This window comes from Agelaius phoeniceus, chromosome 8 (assembly GCF_051311805.1).
Source record: "Agelaius phoeniceus isolate bAgePho1 chromosome 8, bAgePho1.hap1, whole genome shotgun sequence".
NCBI lineage: Eukaryota > Metazoa > Chordata > Aves > Passeriformes > Icteridae > Agelaius > Agelaius phoeniceus.
In genome coordinates, this window is record NC_135272.1 from 7,444,235 (window position 1) to 7,459,616 (window position 15,382).

General features: G+C 48.1%; 1 protein-coding gene across 3 annotated transcripts in view; it reads left to right on the forward strand.

The window, feature by feature from the left end:
- ATF6 (activating transcription factor 6) overlaps positions 1-15,185 on the forward strand; it is a 75,622-nt gene extending 60,437 nt beyond the window's left edge. For all 3 annotated transcript variants that reach the window (XM_054637925.2, XM_054637924.2, XM_077181881.1), the window contains one exon: positions 13,041-15,185. In XM_054637925.2, coding sequence (XP_054493900.1) covers positions 13,041-13,249 — 209 coding nt within the window. In that variant the 3' untranslated portion in view covers positions 13,250-15,185. The remainder of the gene's footprint in view (positions 1-13,040) is intronic.
- The last annotated feature ends 197 nt before the right edge of the window (positions 15,186-15,382 follow it).

Here is a 15,382-nt window from a genome sequence, read left to right on the forward strand (position 1 = left end):
TACATTGTTACATGGTAATCCTCCGCCTCCTACTCCCTTTTCCTTCTTCCTCCCTGGTCATAGCCCCTTTCCAAGCTTGCTAGGCCATCCCCCAGTTCACAGTCAGTGCTTGCTGGCACTCTTCCTTTTCTGCCTCCCCAGATGCTCTAGCAGTCCTTTGCCCTTGTGCCATGTCCCTGCTGGCTGCTGTCCCATGGTACAGCTCTGCCCTTGGCCCCTGCAGCCAGCCATGCCCAATTCTGACCTGCCTCTGCCCAGTGACCACATGCAGTACTCACAGAAAATCTGCCTGATGGTACCTAAGGGCCTCAGCATTGGTAAACCTGGAAGGAAAAATGCAGAACTGGGGAGTCCTAGTCCCACTCTGTGTGGTTTTGGAGGCACCATTGGTGTGCCTTCCTGAGAAGTTACTCCAAGAAGAAATATCTTGCAGTTTCTCATGGGAATGAAAACTAACTGCAATCTACAGTTAAACTCAGGCTTTTGTTTTCAAGCAAGTCATGTTTGTTATGCTGGATTGCAGCTATTATTTTAGAAATCTAACTATGCACTTGAGACCAGTTAAGTCTCCAGTAGGTTTCATTCCTAAATTTGCTTTTATTTTAATTCAGAATGTTGTTGGCTCATTACACCAATTCCAAATTGACATATAGGCGGTGCCTTTCTTGAAGTTTAAGTGAAACCATCTGCCATTAGCCCTCTATTTATTTAACTGCAGCATGTTGCAACATGGATCTTTGGATCCAAGTAACCTATAGAGAACAGTGTGGCTGAGCCACTCTGCCCACCCTGAGCACAAGCCTTCTGTGTCTGCAGCATGCCTGCAGCTCTGCAGCCCAGCACAGCCCAGCAGGACTGCTGCTCTGTGCAGCACACAGGAGTGAGGACAGGCAGTGCCAGAGAGCCACTTTGATGTTTGGCCCAAGAAGCCCCTTTCAGGAATGCAGTTCTCTCCCTGGGATTAGGTGAGGGACTCTCACAGCTTGCACTTGCTCTAGGTAGGAGCAGCTCTAAGTGTCTGTACAGGTGTGTCCTCTCCTTAGCAGCAACACAGAGACTAAAAAGGCCTTTTTTCTTCTTAGGATCCCTGTGCAAAACAGTTCCCTATATGTGAAAGTTTTTCCATCATTCACTTTCTTTAAACTGGGGGTTGGTGTCTGCACTCTAGGCGAAAACAAAAGTGAGAAACCTGATGAGAAAGCCCCTGGTGAAATCTAAAGTTCATTTTCTTGGAATTAGCAGCTATGACAGAGAGAGTTTTGAATTTTTTATAAATATTCTGGATAGGTCCTTAGTCTGATGAAGCCCAGTAGGGTTTGTCTTCAGTCTGCCTTTGAGATAGCTGTTTGTGTGACCCTCGATAACCTGACCCTCCTTAACCTTCTTAAGGAGCCCTCTTCTCCTAAGGGTTGCTTTTTGTCATGAAATCCAACAGCAAAATAATCTCCCAAAGGCAGAAATGGAATGGAATGCTGACTTCAGCAAAGTCCATGTGCTCTGTTGTGTTAGCCAATTTCTGATTCATGAGCAGTTCCATCAGCTTTCCTTCTTGCCATCCATCATCATACTGAGGTAACAGACTTCAAAAGTGCTCTGAAATAATACACGTTCTAATTAAAAAGGTGGAAAACAAATCTAGTGGTAAGGCTTTTTGATCAAAACTGGAGCGATTTCTGCCATCAGGCAGCATAATTATTTGCATTGCAGCTACAAAAAACCTCCTTTCAACTGCCAACCATGTGCAAGCAAGTCACAGATGTCCCAGGCTGGTAGCAAACTGTCTATGAAAAATCTGCAAGGCAAACAGAACCCACACAGGCTGAGGAGGAAAATAAAAACAAAAGCTCTTTGGGAAGTGACAATGGTCTGTAAGTTCCCATGTCTTAGGGTTGAATAAATAAAGTCTTCAACTTCCTCTGCCTTTCAGGGTCAAGCAAACAAAAGATGTGTTTCCTTTTTTCAGAGCAAGAAACAGAATTCGCAGTCAGTCATTGAGGAAGGTCTAAAATAGCATGTATCTGACCGAACAGCAGCTGCCTTCCCTGAAGGTTACTGCTTGACATTTTGGGAAGCCTCTTTCTTGCTTTGGATAGCTCCAGAGCAGTTTCCAGGAGGGTGATGGTCCCTGCTATCCATAGCTGTTGTCCCTCATTGTTCTCCCTGTGCCTAAAAGCCAAGTCATGGTGCCCATGGCTCCCTCTCACAGCTGCTGTCCTTAGCACCAGGCTGGGAAGCTCATGCCACTCTACCAGGTATAGGGGACACATCTCTTGGCTGCACAAGCATGAGATATAGAGATACTTCCCTCAGTGTTTCTGCTTTTTATCTGCATTTAACAGAAGGTGCTGAGAACTCAGCACAGCCTTACAAGCTGTAGTGTGTGACCAGAAGACTCTGGAAGTTGTGTATGTGGGATTAGAACCTAGATGTGAGATGAAAGAAGGGTGACTGCTAAGGTTTTTCAGGAAAGTCACCTGGGAGTCCATCAAGTTCTCTAAACAGGATGTAGGGAAATACATCTAAGAATGTCTCCAATGCTATCATTCCAGTCATTTTGTAACTGCCATTCTTTTGCTTCTTGAGCTGCCAGTTGAGGAATAAAAGTAATTTGGTGAAGTCAGAGGAAGGAAGAGTCAGAGGTGTGATTAGACCTCACTGCAGCAGCTGATTCCTGAGCCTCGGCTGGGACAGAGGGAGAGCCTGCAGTGTCCTGTGTGCAGCCATGGGCCAGCACCATTACTGTGGTTCTCCTGTAATTAGGAGGATTTTCCAATGTCAGAGATGTACCTCTGCTCCCGTGCTCTTGTAAAGCTGTGCTGCAGAGGTCAGGATTGAAATGATGGCAGAACATTGTTTAACAAGAAATTTTAACAACAGATTTTAATCATCTTGTAAGATGCTGCTATTCGTGTTTCTGTTCTCAAAGTCACGTAGAAGTGCAGTTTGTCAAAACAAAATATTCCTCAAACTTTCCTACATTTCTTTGAATCAGAATTGATCATTGCCTAGATTAAATCCTAAATAAAAGTTTTCAACTGTTACCTTTGAAAGGCTTTGCTCTCCCCAGCCATGTTTGTTAATACGTTGTCTTTGACAGAAGGGAGGAGATTAAATTATTTTAAAAAGTAAGAAAGAAATCATTCAAGAATCTGTGCGCAAAAGTAATGGAATCTGTGTCACTTGAGTTCATGTTTATTTATTTAGACAGGAAACGAACAAGAAATGAAATCATGAAGGCTTATTCCCTAATGAATTTTCATAACAAGTTGTTTACCTAAATTACTAAATGAGTAATCTATTTTTATGCATTCAAAAGAACAGGAAGGTTATTTCAGAGGATCTTCAGTGCCTTTTGCCCCTTAATTAATACAGAAAAGAGTATCTCATGGGTTTTGCTAGAGCAGGCCAAGCCCCAGCGTGCCTGGTGCTCTCTGTGCAGACAGGGTACTGCTGCAGATGGCATTGTGCTGGGAACACACCGTCCGCCAAGGGGGCAGAGAATTAGTCATAAATTAATTGGACTTCGTATTTAGTATTTCCAATGCCAGTGTTGAGTTGTTACAGCAGATTTTTTTTTTCCATAGGAATGATACACTTCTGTAAAATACACAAAGTATAATTAAAAAGAAGCCTGTGCCATAGGCTGGCAGCACGGATGCCAGTGTGGGGTTGCAGAGTTGGTTTGAAATGAGCATGTGTGTGTCTCCTGGATGTTTGTTAGCCCTGCATGCTGGTGCTGTTGTGGGCGTGTGCTCTTCCAAGGCTCACAGAGAGCACTGTGCTGAGAGCTATGCTGCAAAGCAAAGAGGGAACTTTCACCCCAATCTGTGAGGTTACTGTTGCCATCATTGCTATGTTATGCTATGTACCGGATGTTGTAATTCTAGCCTCCAGCCCAGCCAATCTGCCTTAATGTATCTTCAAATGTTGTAAATTCAAGATTATATAATTCCTCTTGGTGTGAAATTATAGGTGGCAAACAGTTTTATGTTTGTGATACGTGGGCCAACTCTGGTAACTCTCTATTTCTGCAGTGATCTGAAGCATAATTACCCATAATGAGCTCACCCTGTAAAAACATGAAAAGCTGCAACAGAGCTGGTAGAGGAGGTTCACATTTATGAGTTCTGTATTGAGAACATCACTGGAGTAAACCTAGAGACTGGTGAAAACAGTCTGAGAGGGCCTGTTGGAATGTTTGGGTTAGTCTCTAAGGAGACTCCTGCCAGCAGGGCTGGGAGGCTTTTCCCTACTCCTCAGATCCTGGGTCTGTCCTCCAGGCTGCACTTCCCTCACCTCTTGATACAGCCCACCTCACCCCTGGTGCTTCCTGCTGTGCTTCCTGGGCATCTTCTGGCCTTGGAAACTATTTGAAAAACACATCCTGAGTTCCTGAAGGACATTTTTGCTCATTCCCCACTTCATAAAGTAAATCATCTCCCTCCATCCTGCCTGAGTCTGTAGCAGCTCCAGAGGAGCAGGCTGTGCTATATCCACGTCTAGCACAAACACCTTCTGGGTGAATGTAGATGAAGAAATGACTGCCAGCCCCAGCTGCCCCTCTCCATGGGAAAGGAGGCACCCCTGTATCAGAGCAGGACTTGCACATGAAAGCTGTAAATCTCCTGTTGCTGTAGCTGGGAGACAGAAATGTTTGCAAGGGCCATGTCTCTTTATGAGCACACTGCGTTCACTCAGGCTCTGCAGTGCTTTCATCGGTCCCTGACACATGCACTGAGTCACAGAAGCTCATGGGCAGGAGAGTGCTCGCCCCACACAGACAGAAGATGGTGTTAAAAATACTCTTCTACAAGCAAGAGCTGATTGCAGTATCTAAATAAATGAGGTAACTTTATGTACTCAAGTTAGACAGGTGGAAAATTCGGCTCACTCTTTGGATACCGTCCAAGCTGTAAAGACATTTCAACTGTAAAGGAATACAGGCTCTCACTGGCCTGCAGTCTTAAATCAGTGACACACTTTAACACCAGGATACAAGTGATACTGGGTGATACGCAAGGTCTATGTCAATGCAAACATGATGTTACCTCTTGAAAATAAAAATTAAGTCCAGTAGTTAAATTAATTTTATCAATAAGTGCCTGCAACTTGAAATGCCACAGTTCAAAGGTAGGGGCTAAATAAAATGGAAAAACATTAAAGGAAAAACTAGTGGGGTTAAAATGCTGACAAATGAAGATTGATTAAAGATTAAAAGCTCATTGCAAAAATCTTCAAAAGAAGACTAAAAAAATACGATGGGCTTAAGTAACGCATTAAAGTCAATCCATAGAAGTAAGAAGGTATCTTTTAAACAATGGACATTGTAGCCAAATGAGAGAATAGGAAAAAAAAAGAGGATAATTTCTGGCAGACTAAATGTCAAACCATAAGAAGTTAAGCCAGAAAAAGATACTGAGCAACATCATGCCTGAGGCATAAAAGAAATAGTAAAAATATTTTTGAGAGGAGGCTTGCCAGGAAGTCTCTAGTGCCTGTGGAGGACCAAGGTGTTAAGGAGTACTTAAAGTGGAAATCGGCACTGGTGAAGGAAGGAGTAAAGTGTTCTTGTGCTGGTATTAACCACTGAGGCTGTATAAATATCAGGCAGGTGACAAATAAGGCAAACTTTTAAAAAATTACTTCAATCAAAGTCTCAGTTTTGCACCACTTGGCAGAATCTGTGAGACTTGAGTGTGTCCTGGCACATGCAACAGATTGGGAAGAAAGCACAGCTCCTGCAGAGGAAAGCCCTACCTTAGTGCTCCATTGGAGGCCCCAGAGGGAGAGTGAGTGAGGATAAGGGTGCTCCCTTCAGCACAGCAACATACAGAGTGTTCAGAAACCTTGGGAAAATATGATTCTTTGAGACTGCTGAAAGGAAGCAAGCTTTCGTGAGACAAGAGGGAAGGCTCACTCACAGATTAGTATCCCTCTAAAAGGTGGAAACAGATGGTCTCATTTTGCAGTGAAGGGGTTGTTACCAGTAGTTGCATACACAGGTCTGTGCTGGGGAGATGCCATGGCTCTCAGTCCCTGCTGCACTCAGAGGGAGCAGTGCCCTGGTCCTGGGACAAGCCCTCCAGCCCTAGTTCTTGAAAGAAGCCTTTACTGGAATGCCTTTCTAGGCTACTCTCCTGTGTGCAGTTTAATGTCTTGTAAAGTGGGTAGGTCTGGATTTGCAGGCAGTGTGGGAAGTTTGTTTATCCTTTTAGTGCCTCCCAAGTGGGCATGGGATGGTTCTGACTAAGAGCATTGCTCTTCCTCTAGCCTCTTTCTTCACTCCCTAGAGTTTTCTGTGCAGCAGAACTCCTTACCCATGTCTTTGTTTTCTCTTTGGGTTTTTGCCTTTTGTCATTAGCATTGTCACAGATGGTTAGATTTTAAATAGGGTCATCCTGCAGCAATGCTACCCTGCCAACAACACACATGACATATACACAGCCAGAGCTGTCAAAAATGTCTCTCTTTTTCTGAGAAATACTCCATCTGAGGGAATTTTAAATCAAGTGCCTGCGAGGGTCAGCACTGATGAATCTGATCTTCTCTTCCTGAGGTGACCATTGGCTCCCTCTCCAAAACGATAGCATTCACACTGAGTCCACACTGGGCCATCTCCTCAGTAGCTCATGTTCTTTCTCTTAGAGAAAGTGCAGCATGAAAGATTGAAAAGGGAGGTAGGCAATCCAGTGGGACACAGTCCCTGGGAAGAGCCAACTTTCCTTCCCTCTCCCTGAGACTTCCCAGTCTAGAGCAGGTACTAGAAAGCACCAGCTGGCCCAGATTGGCCACTGACCACATTGCTCACAGGTGCTGCTGGCCTCTTCCAGAAACCACACAGTGGTATAAGCTAAGGGCAGGTGATGCTCCTCACCCACAGCAGTGCCAGACTTGCTGGTGGCTCCATTATTTACTTCAGAGGCCGCTGAGAGCTTGTTTCCTCTGGTTTTCTTGCTTACCTCTCATGCCTGTGCATATCTCCCTTGGATGACCCCTGACACCACTGCTCCAATGGATTGGGCATGAAGAGAGAGACCCTGTCTCCTGCTGTCAGCTCATGGCTTGTCAGGGTGAGTTTGATGGTGTGGATCCAGTGTTTCTGTACTCCTAGAGATGCCTGGCTCACAGCTGGAGAGGAGGTAAGAGACCTGGAGACTGAAATGCCAGGATCTCACTTAGTGCCCAGGACTGAGGATAGCTGAGTTCACAGAGGTGAGACCACTGCAACTGCTCTGTTTGGGAGTAGTTCCAAGTGGAAATTGGCTTTTAAAAAGGGAAGTTATTTGGGTCACACTATAACTTTCTCCCTTGCCTTAATCCTGTCCAACAATCCAATCTGTAAATGTTTTAGTAATCCTGCTGCGTGGTTGCAGTGAACGTATTTTTAGTCTGTAATACTGCTTCATTTATATACTTATTTGGTAGTGTATACCAGCCCTTCAGATGGAAACATTGTCCAGATGTGCTGGTAGGACAGTCAGGGCTTCTCAACGGAGATGAGATGGAAGATTGCTGCAGTGACAATGTAGAGAGAACCCTGTGAGTTATGTGTGGGGACAGCTGCAGCCCTTCAGCAGGCCAGTGCAGTAGAGTGCAACTGGTGCCTTCAACTCCTGAGGCTCATACTTTCTGAGCCCTGCTACCCTAAACATAAGCTCTGGATTGGGCAGGTTACAATAAAAACTATTTGGATAATTAGATGCTAAATCATTCCTAAAGCTAAACTTTATCATTGTCAGCTTGGTGCAGCTCACACAAAGCTCCCAGGTGCTGGAGCTGTTAGTGGCTCTTTGAAAGCTGCCCTGGTTTCTGCTGCTCTGAGAGATGGGCTGTAGAAGTGGCTCCAAGTGTAGATTAATGCTGACACAGACTGGTAATTTCCTCTTTAGAAGGAATTGTGGAAAGTACAGAGTGTGAGTAGCTGTTCAGCAAACATGGCTTTAATAGAGTTGGTGGGTTTGGATCACCTTACACAGGGGTGATTCACTGGCTCCTATTTTGACATCAGTTAAACTGGTTCCCTTCTGCTCCCCACCCCCCACACAAGGAGGGCATGATTCTCTCTCCTTATTGACAAAGACAGGTAGTTAAATAAGGACGGGGTAAGTGATTGCCCTCCATGTACCTTAGCAGGAGTAAGGACATGTAGTCCAGATCTGTGTGGCTGACAGCACCTTAAATGTGTGTTCAGTGAGCACAGCAGATACAGAGCCAGGCAGGTTCTGACCATTTAAAGTCACCTACTCAGAAAGCAGCCAGTAGGTACTGGCACATGGGTTATCTGCTTCAAAGGCAGCTGGGGCCTTAGAAGAGGGCCTGAGGACTGAGGACCTCACTGAATGATAGAGTATTGGTCCCACTGAGTATTTTTTTGGTAATACGCTGTGATATTGCCTAGAGCAAAGTAAAATTTATAGTTCTGGTAGAATAAGGCTCTATAAATGTACATATGGCATGAGTGCACCTTCAGAAAGCTGTAAAACCTTTCCATGGTGTTTGAAACAGTCCAGCAAGCTCAGGTGGCCTTTCAGGGGAGCTCTGTTTCAGTTTCTCTGCAGACACCAGTTTTCACAGTGAACATTTGCTGCAGCAAAGCTTTTTGGGGAAGATGTAAGTAGGAAAGGATAAATTATCTAGAATTACATCTTCTTTCAGACAGATGTGTCCATAGGGCCAAACAGCCTGATGATATGTGTGAAGTTGAAGTCTGTGGAAAGAGCAAACATCACCATTTGTTCTTACTAACTGCAGAACAAAAGTTTCATTGCCTGCCTTTCAAGCCCTCTGCCTGTCTTATTCCTTTCTCTGAGAGAGTATCTCCCATAGAAGTAGGTGCTCAATCTCACAGACATTTGAACAGCCAACTGATTGATGGATGTCAGTGCTACTGAGGGAAGAAGGAGGATTTTGGTTTTATGGCCTTTTCAGTAATACAGTTTTAAAAATATAGTGCTTCAAATATGAAGACAATCTTCTATCATCCTCAATATTTTTTAGCAGTAGTTAATGCCCTCAGCCCTATTTGGTTTTGGTTTGGACTGCAGACTTCAGCTTTCATCTGTTGGATCTTGCAACGTGATTATTTTTAGAGAGAGAGCAGCACTGGGATTTAGGTTTCTGTTCCCTAGACCAAGCTCATGCTGGGAGTTTGGTACAGCCTGCAAGAGCCAGTAAGGCTCTTTGGGAAAGTGCAGTCAGAGCTGCAACGCTTGGCACAATTACCTTTGCTATTAATTTGAAATAGTCAGTCATCTGAAGCATGGCTTTTAAAGCTGTTAACAAATAATTAACTGCAGCACACGCTCTTGGCCCAGCAAGGATAGCTTGTTTAGCCTGAGTCTACACTGTGTGAAAAACTGTATGTTCTGAACTTCAAAGAGGAGCAGTAAATCTATTTATTGATCTATCTCTCTATTAATCTATTATTAATCTATCTCTCCTTTACAGGAGATCTGTTTTCATTTACATAATCCCACAAAACATCAGTCATTAGTAATTCAGGACAGTGAAGATCACTGTGTGTCAGCGTTGCCCTTGGGCAGCCCTGTGTAACACACACTGGCAGTGCTGACCTTCCAGCCAGCACCCGAGCAGCAGGCAGCGGCCTGGGGCTGTCACTTCTGCTTCACAGACACCCTGCTACCTGTGCCTTGCTGGGAGGGCTGGTGGCTGTGTGCTCAGGCAGGGCAGTGCAGGCTGGTCTGAGCTCTGGTTACACGTGCTGACCCCTCCAGGAATCAGCCACAGGCACCTGCTGAGCTCAGTGCTGGGCACGGCCCCTCTGGAAACCCACCCTCTGCCCCTCTGGTACCTCCAGATGTTGGTACTGCATGGGAGGGGAAGGAGAGAAAGCATGACAAGGCTGTTTTTGAATGATCTGACACAGGAATCACCAGGCAAAATCGTTAGCTTGTTCTGGGAATCAGATCAGACCATGGAGTCCAGTGGAGAACCCACAACTCGAGGTGCTGTGTTTGAGGAAGGGGCTGACCACAGCTCTGGTCAGGAGTGGGAACTTGCAGCTTACAGAGGGGCAGGGCCAGAGGACCAGGAGTGAATGCAAGTGTCTGTGGAGCTCTGGTACCCAAGGGCTTGATAGGCAGCTGCTCCTCCAGCCTTTCCTTAAAAACTCTTCATCATGAAGATCCTCTCATCTCCCCAAGGTACTTTCATTCAGGGCTTGTATTTCATTATCATTAGAAACTTGGTCAAAGTTAAGTATGTTTCTCTTGCAGTCGAGCTGTTGTTTCTAATCCTGTCATTCTGCTGGCTTATCCACAGTGATCCTCTGCAGTCCTCAAGGTTTTTCTGTAGTACTTCTGCCTGGCCCCATTTTTACCCATTTTCCAGCTCTGGCTGTGGTTGAAATGCATTCTGAAAATTTTGGACAGCTTCTCTCTTTTATCAGAATTGCAGTCTCCTCCAATCTAGCCACTCCAAGGTCGTTGGAATCTCTCCAGTTTAGCATCTTCCAGAAATCTTCTAAGTATGCTGTTTATTCCTCATCCAGATCATGAAGCAGTTTAATGGCATTGAGCTCAGGACTGAGCTGTGTGGAATCATTTTTTGCAATGACAGTGAGCTAGTCTTCCCAAACAGGGGCTTGTGCCAGCTGTACTCAGGTCACGTTTGCCTGTTGTTCTGCTGGGACCATCACATGGGCATTCAGAGAGCATCAGCCCCTCCCTGAGCTGGGGTGGGCTGGGTGTCCTGGGGCTGCCACTGCTTTCAGACCCCTCCTTAGAATGAAGCTGGTCCAGGTGCCTGGCAGCAGCACCAAGCAGTAACTGTGGTGTTTGAGGAACATCCCACCTCCTCTTCTGTGTCTGTTTGGAGCTAAGGGTAATGAGAAAGGCTGCTGGAAATGCCTGTAGTGGGCGTTGAGCCATTCCCACTGCTGCCCTCACCCCTGTGAGATGAAAGCCTTTGCAGAGGTCTTCTGCAGCAGTTCAATGCCTTCACCCCAAAAAGGGAAAGAATCAGATGCTGACTTCAAACCTGCCTTTAACTCCTGGGCTAACTCACAGGCCGAGGGCAGGATTTGGGTATTTTGTGAACGTCTGTGTGGGGGGGTGTGCATCCCCTGTGTGCCTCCTGGCCAGAGAAGCTCATCATGGGAGTGATTCGTCCCAGCTCTCGCCGCTGTGGTGGACTCAGAAGACACAGCCCCTCCTGCCATGGGGTAGCAGAGCTCTGGCTTCCTTAATCCTGGCACATTTTGTAGGGAGGGAGCTGTGTCAGCACAGCGGGATCGGGATCCCAGCTGGTCAGAATGGCCTGGGCTGGTTCCCCAGTGCCACCCACACAGCACAGCTCCCTGCCTTGCCTGGGCAGCCCTTGGGATTGCTGTTCTCCTCTGTCTTGTGCAATGCCCAGAACTTAATGATAGCCCTCTGTGCTGGCTGCCAATAGTCAGGGAAGCTCACTGCACTATGAAGATGTTTTCCTGTGGCCCTGGCCACCATCCCATCCCACCTCACCCACTTGTGGCTTTGGAGCACTGTTTCTCCCATAGCTGGGGTTCCATCCAACTACAGCATGAGAGCTGAGGAGTTGTTTCCAGCTTGCTGTGTCACAGGGAGCCCATCTGTGCCCATTTGCTGGCTCCAGGCTCTGTGCCCTTCAGCTTCCCCTTGTGCCCCTCTGCTCTCCTTCCCAGCCCCCTCTCCTGAGTGGCACCAGCAGCCCAGCTCCCTCTGCTGACTGGTCCTGAGCCTGTGGATGGGAGCCAAGAGCACCTCCAAAGGCAGAGAGAAGGGGTGACCTGGAGGAATGGCCTCTGAAAGGATCCCAGCTGGGGACACGGCACCTTATGTCATAGCAGGGCTTTATCAGCAGTGCAGCATCCAGGAAGGGTGAGGTGCTTGTCAGGGATTTGGGTGAGTGGCACAGAGACTTGCACAGCTGCTCCTGGCCTCAGTCTCTTGGTGGCACATACAGAGCTTTTTCCATTTCATTCCTTGCACAGGTGCAAGCTGTGATTTCCCTTGCAGGCTCTCAGCCCCCTTAGCAAGGCCTTGCTCCTGCCTTTCATTACTGTACCAGACATGGTTGATCTAATGGCTTCTGCAGGTGGTGTGGGGTACAACAGGGTCCGGCCACGGTCCTCAGCTGTCATCCAGAGTCAGAGTTAATTCAGGAAAACAGTAAAAATTAGTAATGTATATTGCATTCCTCCAGTCCATACGCTTTCCATTAGGTGATCTTCCATCCTCCTGAGCACAGAAAGGAAACCCAGCCAATGGCAGTCTTCTGGCTCTGAAAGGATTGGTCTTGCCTGGAAATCCAATCTCAGCTCTTGCATTCCTGGGCACACTGTCTGTGCAGGGAATAATCTCCCACCTTTAAATCCAGGCAGCAGATGCTAGCCATGTGCACAGCCTGTAAGCCCAGCAGCTCCTGTGGCAGCAGATGTCCCAGGCTGGGGGCCACACTGGGGTCCTGTGTGCTGCTCAAGGTCTTCCTGTGCCCAGGGCTCTGTCAGGGGAGTGGTATTGCCCAGTGTCACCACATCAGTCAAGTACATCAGCCAGGTCAGCATGGGAATGAGGCACAGTTAATTCTTTTGAGAGATCACATTTTAGGGTTTTTTGTTAATAAACTGGTGAAGAAATTTCTCAAGGTCCCCAGTGTCAAGAGGGTTACAGAAAGTGAAACATTCAGCTTTCTTAAATAAACCTTATTTTCAATTACTCCCATACTTTAGTGGCTCAAGTACAACAGTTCTGTAATGAATGTTACACAGTGCAAACTCCATCAGTAATGATGTGCAGATGAAGAAGGGGAAATAAAAGACATTAATTTCTAGGTGTGACTGCACATGCTAAGTGTGGTCTGGGCTCTTTGAGGTGTCACAAGCAGTCTGGGGCTCTGCTGTGTGAGAGGGAGCTCCATGTGTGCAGCTGCAGAAAGGGAGTTCCCCCTCTGCAGCTCCTGCTCCAGACAAAAAGGGGTCCAGAAAGCTCTGCTTTTAGTGCTGTTGGATCCCTAGCTTGCAGGGCTAACTCTGACCTGGTTTTTTTTTAACCTTACTTTTGCAGAGAATGTGATCAATGGGCAGGACTACGAGGTGATGATGCAGATTGACTGCGAAGTGATGGACACCAGGATCCTCCACATCAAAAGTTCATCTGTCCCTCCCTACCTCCGAGAGCAGCGCAGAAATCACACTGACACCTTCTACAGCTCCTCCCCCTCCGTCCCAGAGACGCCCCATGCCCTGAGGGCCATTGTCAAATCCCTGCAGTAGCTCTTGTGACAGCGCACAGGGGAGCACCGGCATGCAGCAGGTCCTGCCACCAGCCTGAGCCCCTTCCCTGGCAGGTCCTGGGGCTCCTGGCATGTGGGCACAGCAGGGACAGCCCCCTTTAGCCCATTCCTGTGCCTGACCTCACCCAATGGCCGCATCCTGCCCAGGGATAATGCAGCTCAGCTGGCTTCTTGCCAGGGACAGTCCTGGGGGCCCCACACGACGTGGGGGACATGGGCCATCCCTGTTACTTATGCGCTGTCCAGAATTGTGGGTTGGTTTTCATTTCTGTCCCTGTTAGGCTGCCAGAGGTCGGCTGATGAGCCAGAGACAAGAGAGCAGACATCCACACTTGGGATGAGGCCGCTCTCCCTGCAGGGTGCTTGGGCAGCAGGAGAAGTCCAGCTCCCAGCTTCAGGTGCTGGGCCTGACCAGACAGCCCCACTCCTCATCGTTCCCTCCCAAATCCTGCCTATGCAGCCTCCCTCAGCAGGAAGCCCTGGGATGCAGCAGTGTGGTGGAACAGCCCAGCCCAGCCCCTCAAGAGGGTGCTGGGGCCCCTCACTCACCACTGAAGCACTACAAGCAGAACAGCCCCACTGCCCTGGGGCTGGGCTGACCGATGAGGCGCTGCCCACCCTGCACCTGCCTGGCTCTCCAGGATCCTGGTGCTGCCTTCCCAGCCCACGTGGCTGCACGGCTGAAGGCTTGCCCCAAAGGAAGTGATTTCATGCAGCAGATGCATTTGTAAAGTTTGGGTTTTTGGAGTTTTGGGGTTTTTTTTTCCTGGTTTTTGTTTGCGTGGGATTTTTGTGTGTGCTATTTAATACTTTTCACTGCTAACAACTGCCCTTGGAGCAGCACTAGCCTTGCTGGGGATGCTTCAGTTCCATGGGACGGAGCCACAGCACCTTCTCCTGAAGCCACACATGTGTCACACACACTCAGCACCACACAGCCCTGTCTGCCTCACCAGCACAGCCAGCCACTCGCTGGGCAGTGGGGGAGGCTTCCATTGGCCCCAAACACTGGCCACAGCCAACTGCTGCCATTGCAGAGTGAAGCTCTGTTCACTGTTCCTAGTCTGTCAGCCGAGCCCCAGGCCAGAGCTGGGCCCAGGAGCTCCAGCACACTGGAGCTCAGCTGGGATGAGCTGCCAGCAGAGCATCAGCCTTGCATAACGACTTCAGCATGTTGTTACATTATTTTTTTCTCCCTTGTGCAGTTTGCGAAGAGGATGATGAGCTTCAGTTTGACAGCCAGCTGCCTTTCCTTCATGGTTTGAGCGCTAACTGGCTCACATGGGATTATTAATTATTAATTATTATTATTATAATTAATAATGTATGTGTGTGGCTGTTAGGAAATACAGGTTGATCCCGCAGCAAGACAGCTCCAGGGGCAGTGAGGAGGAGGATGAGGGGCAATACGCCCCTGTGAAGTATGTGCCTTGCAGCACCTTGGGGAAGCTGTGCCCTTTGCCACGTCCCCGGCAGCGCAGGCCCTGTCCTCGCAGCGTTCGCGCTGCTGGGAGGGAGCTGGGCTTGGCTGCGCTGCTCACACCAGTTCATTTTCCTGGCCTGGCCCCACCTGACTGTGGGCCAGCTCACAATAGTCAGAAATAAAAACCCCAGCGGTGCCCCAGCCAGAGGCACACGGCTCCCCCGCAGCCATGGGTAGGGGCTGCTGGCTGCTCTGGGGGCATTTGCTGCCAGGGAGCTGGGGAGGGGACTGGGGTGGTGGCTGAGCTTGGCACAACCTTGGGAAGGGCTGCTGGTGGGGGTGGGGGCTCGGGACTGCTGCAGCACCACGTCCTCAGTCAGCAGCCCTGGGCTCTGGTGGTGGAGAGCATCTCTCATGCTGTGTAATTCTGTCCTCTGTGTCCCTAGTACTGAAGGCAGTAAAATCCTTCTTTTATTTATTACTAATAACTTCATTATTGTACTTGTTAATACTGTTTTCCTTAGGCAAACTACTGGAACACCTGCCCTGGTCTGCCATCTCTTGGGCTGTGCAGGGTGGCTCTGCTTGGCACAGTGTTGGCAGTGCCCATGGCACATCTACCTTGTCCCCCTCCTGCTGCTGGAGAGCAGGTACCCTACACAAGCTGCTCACCCAGACCCTGCCAGAGGA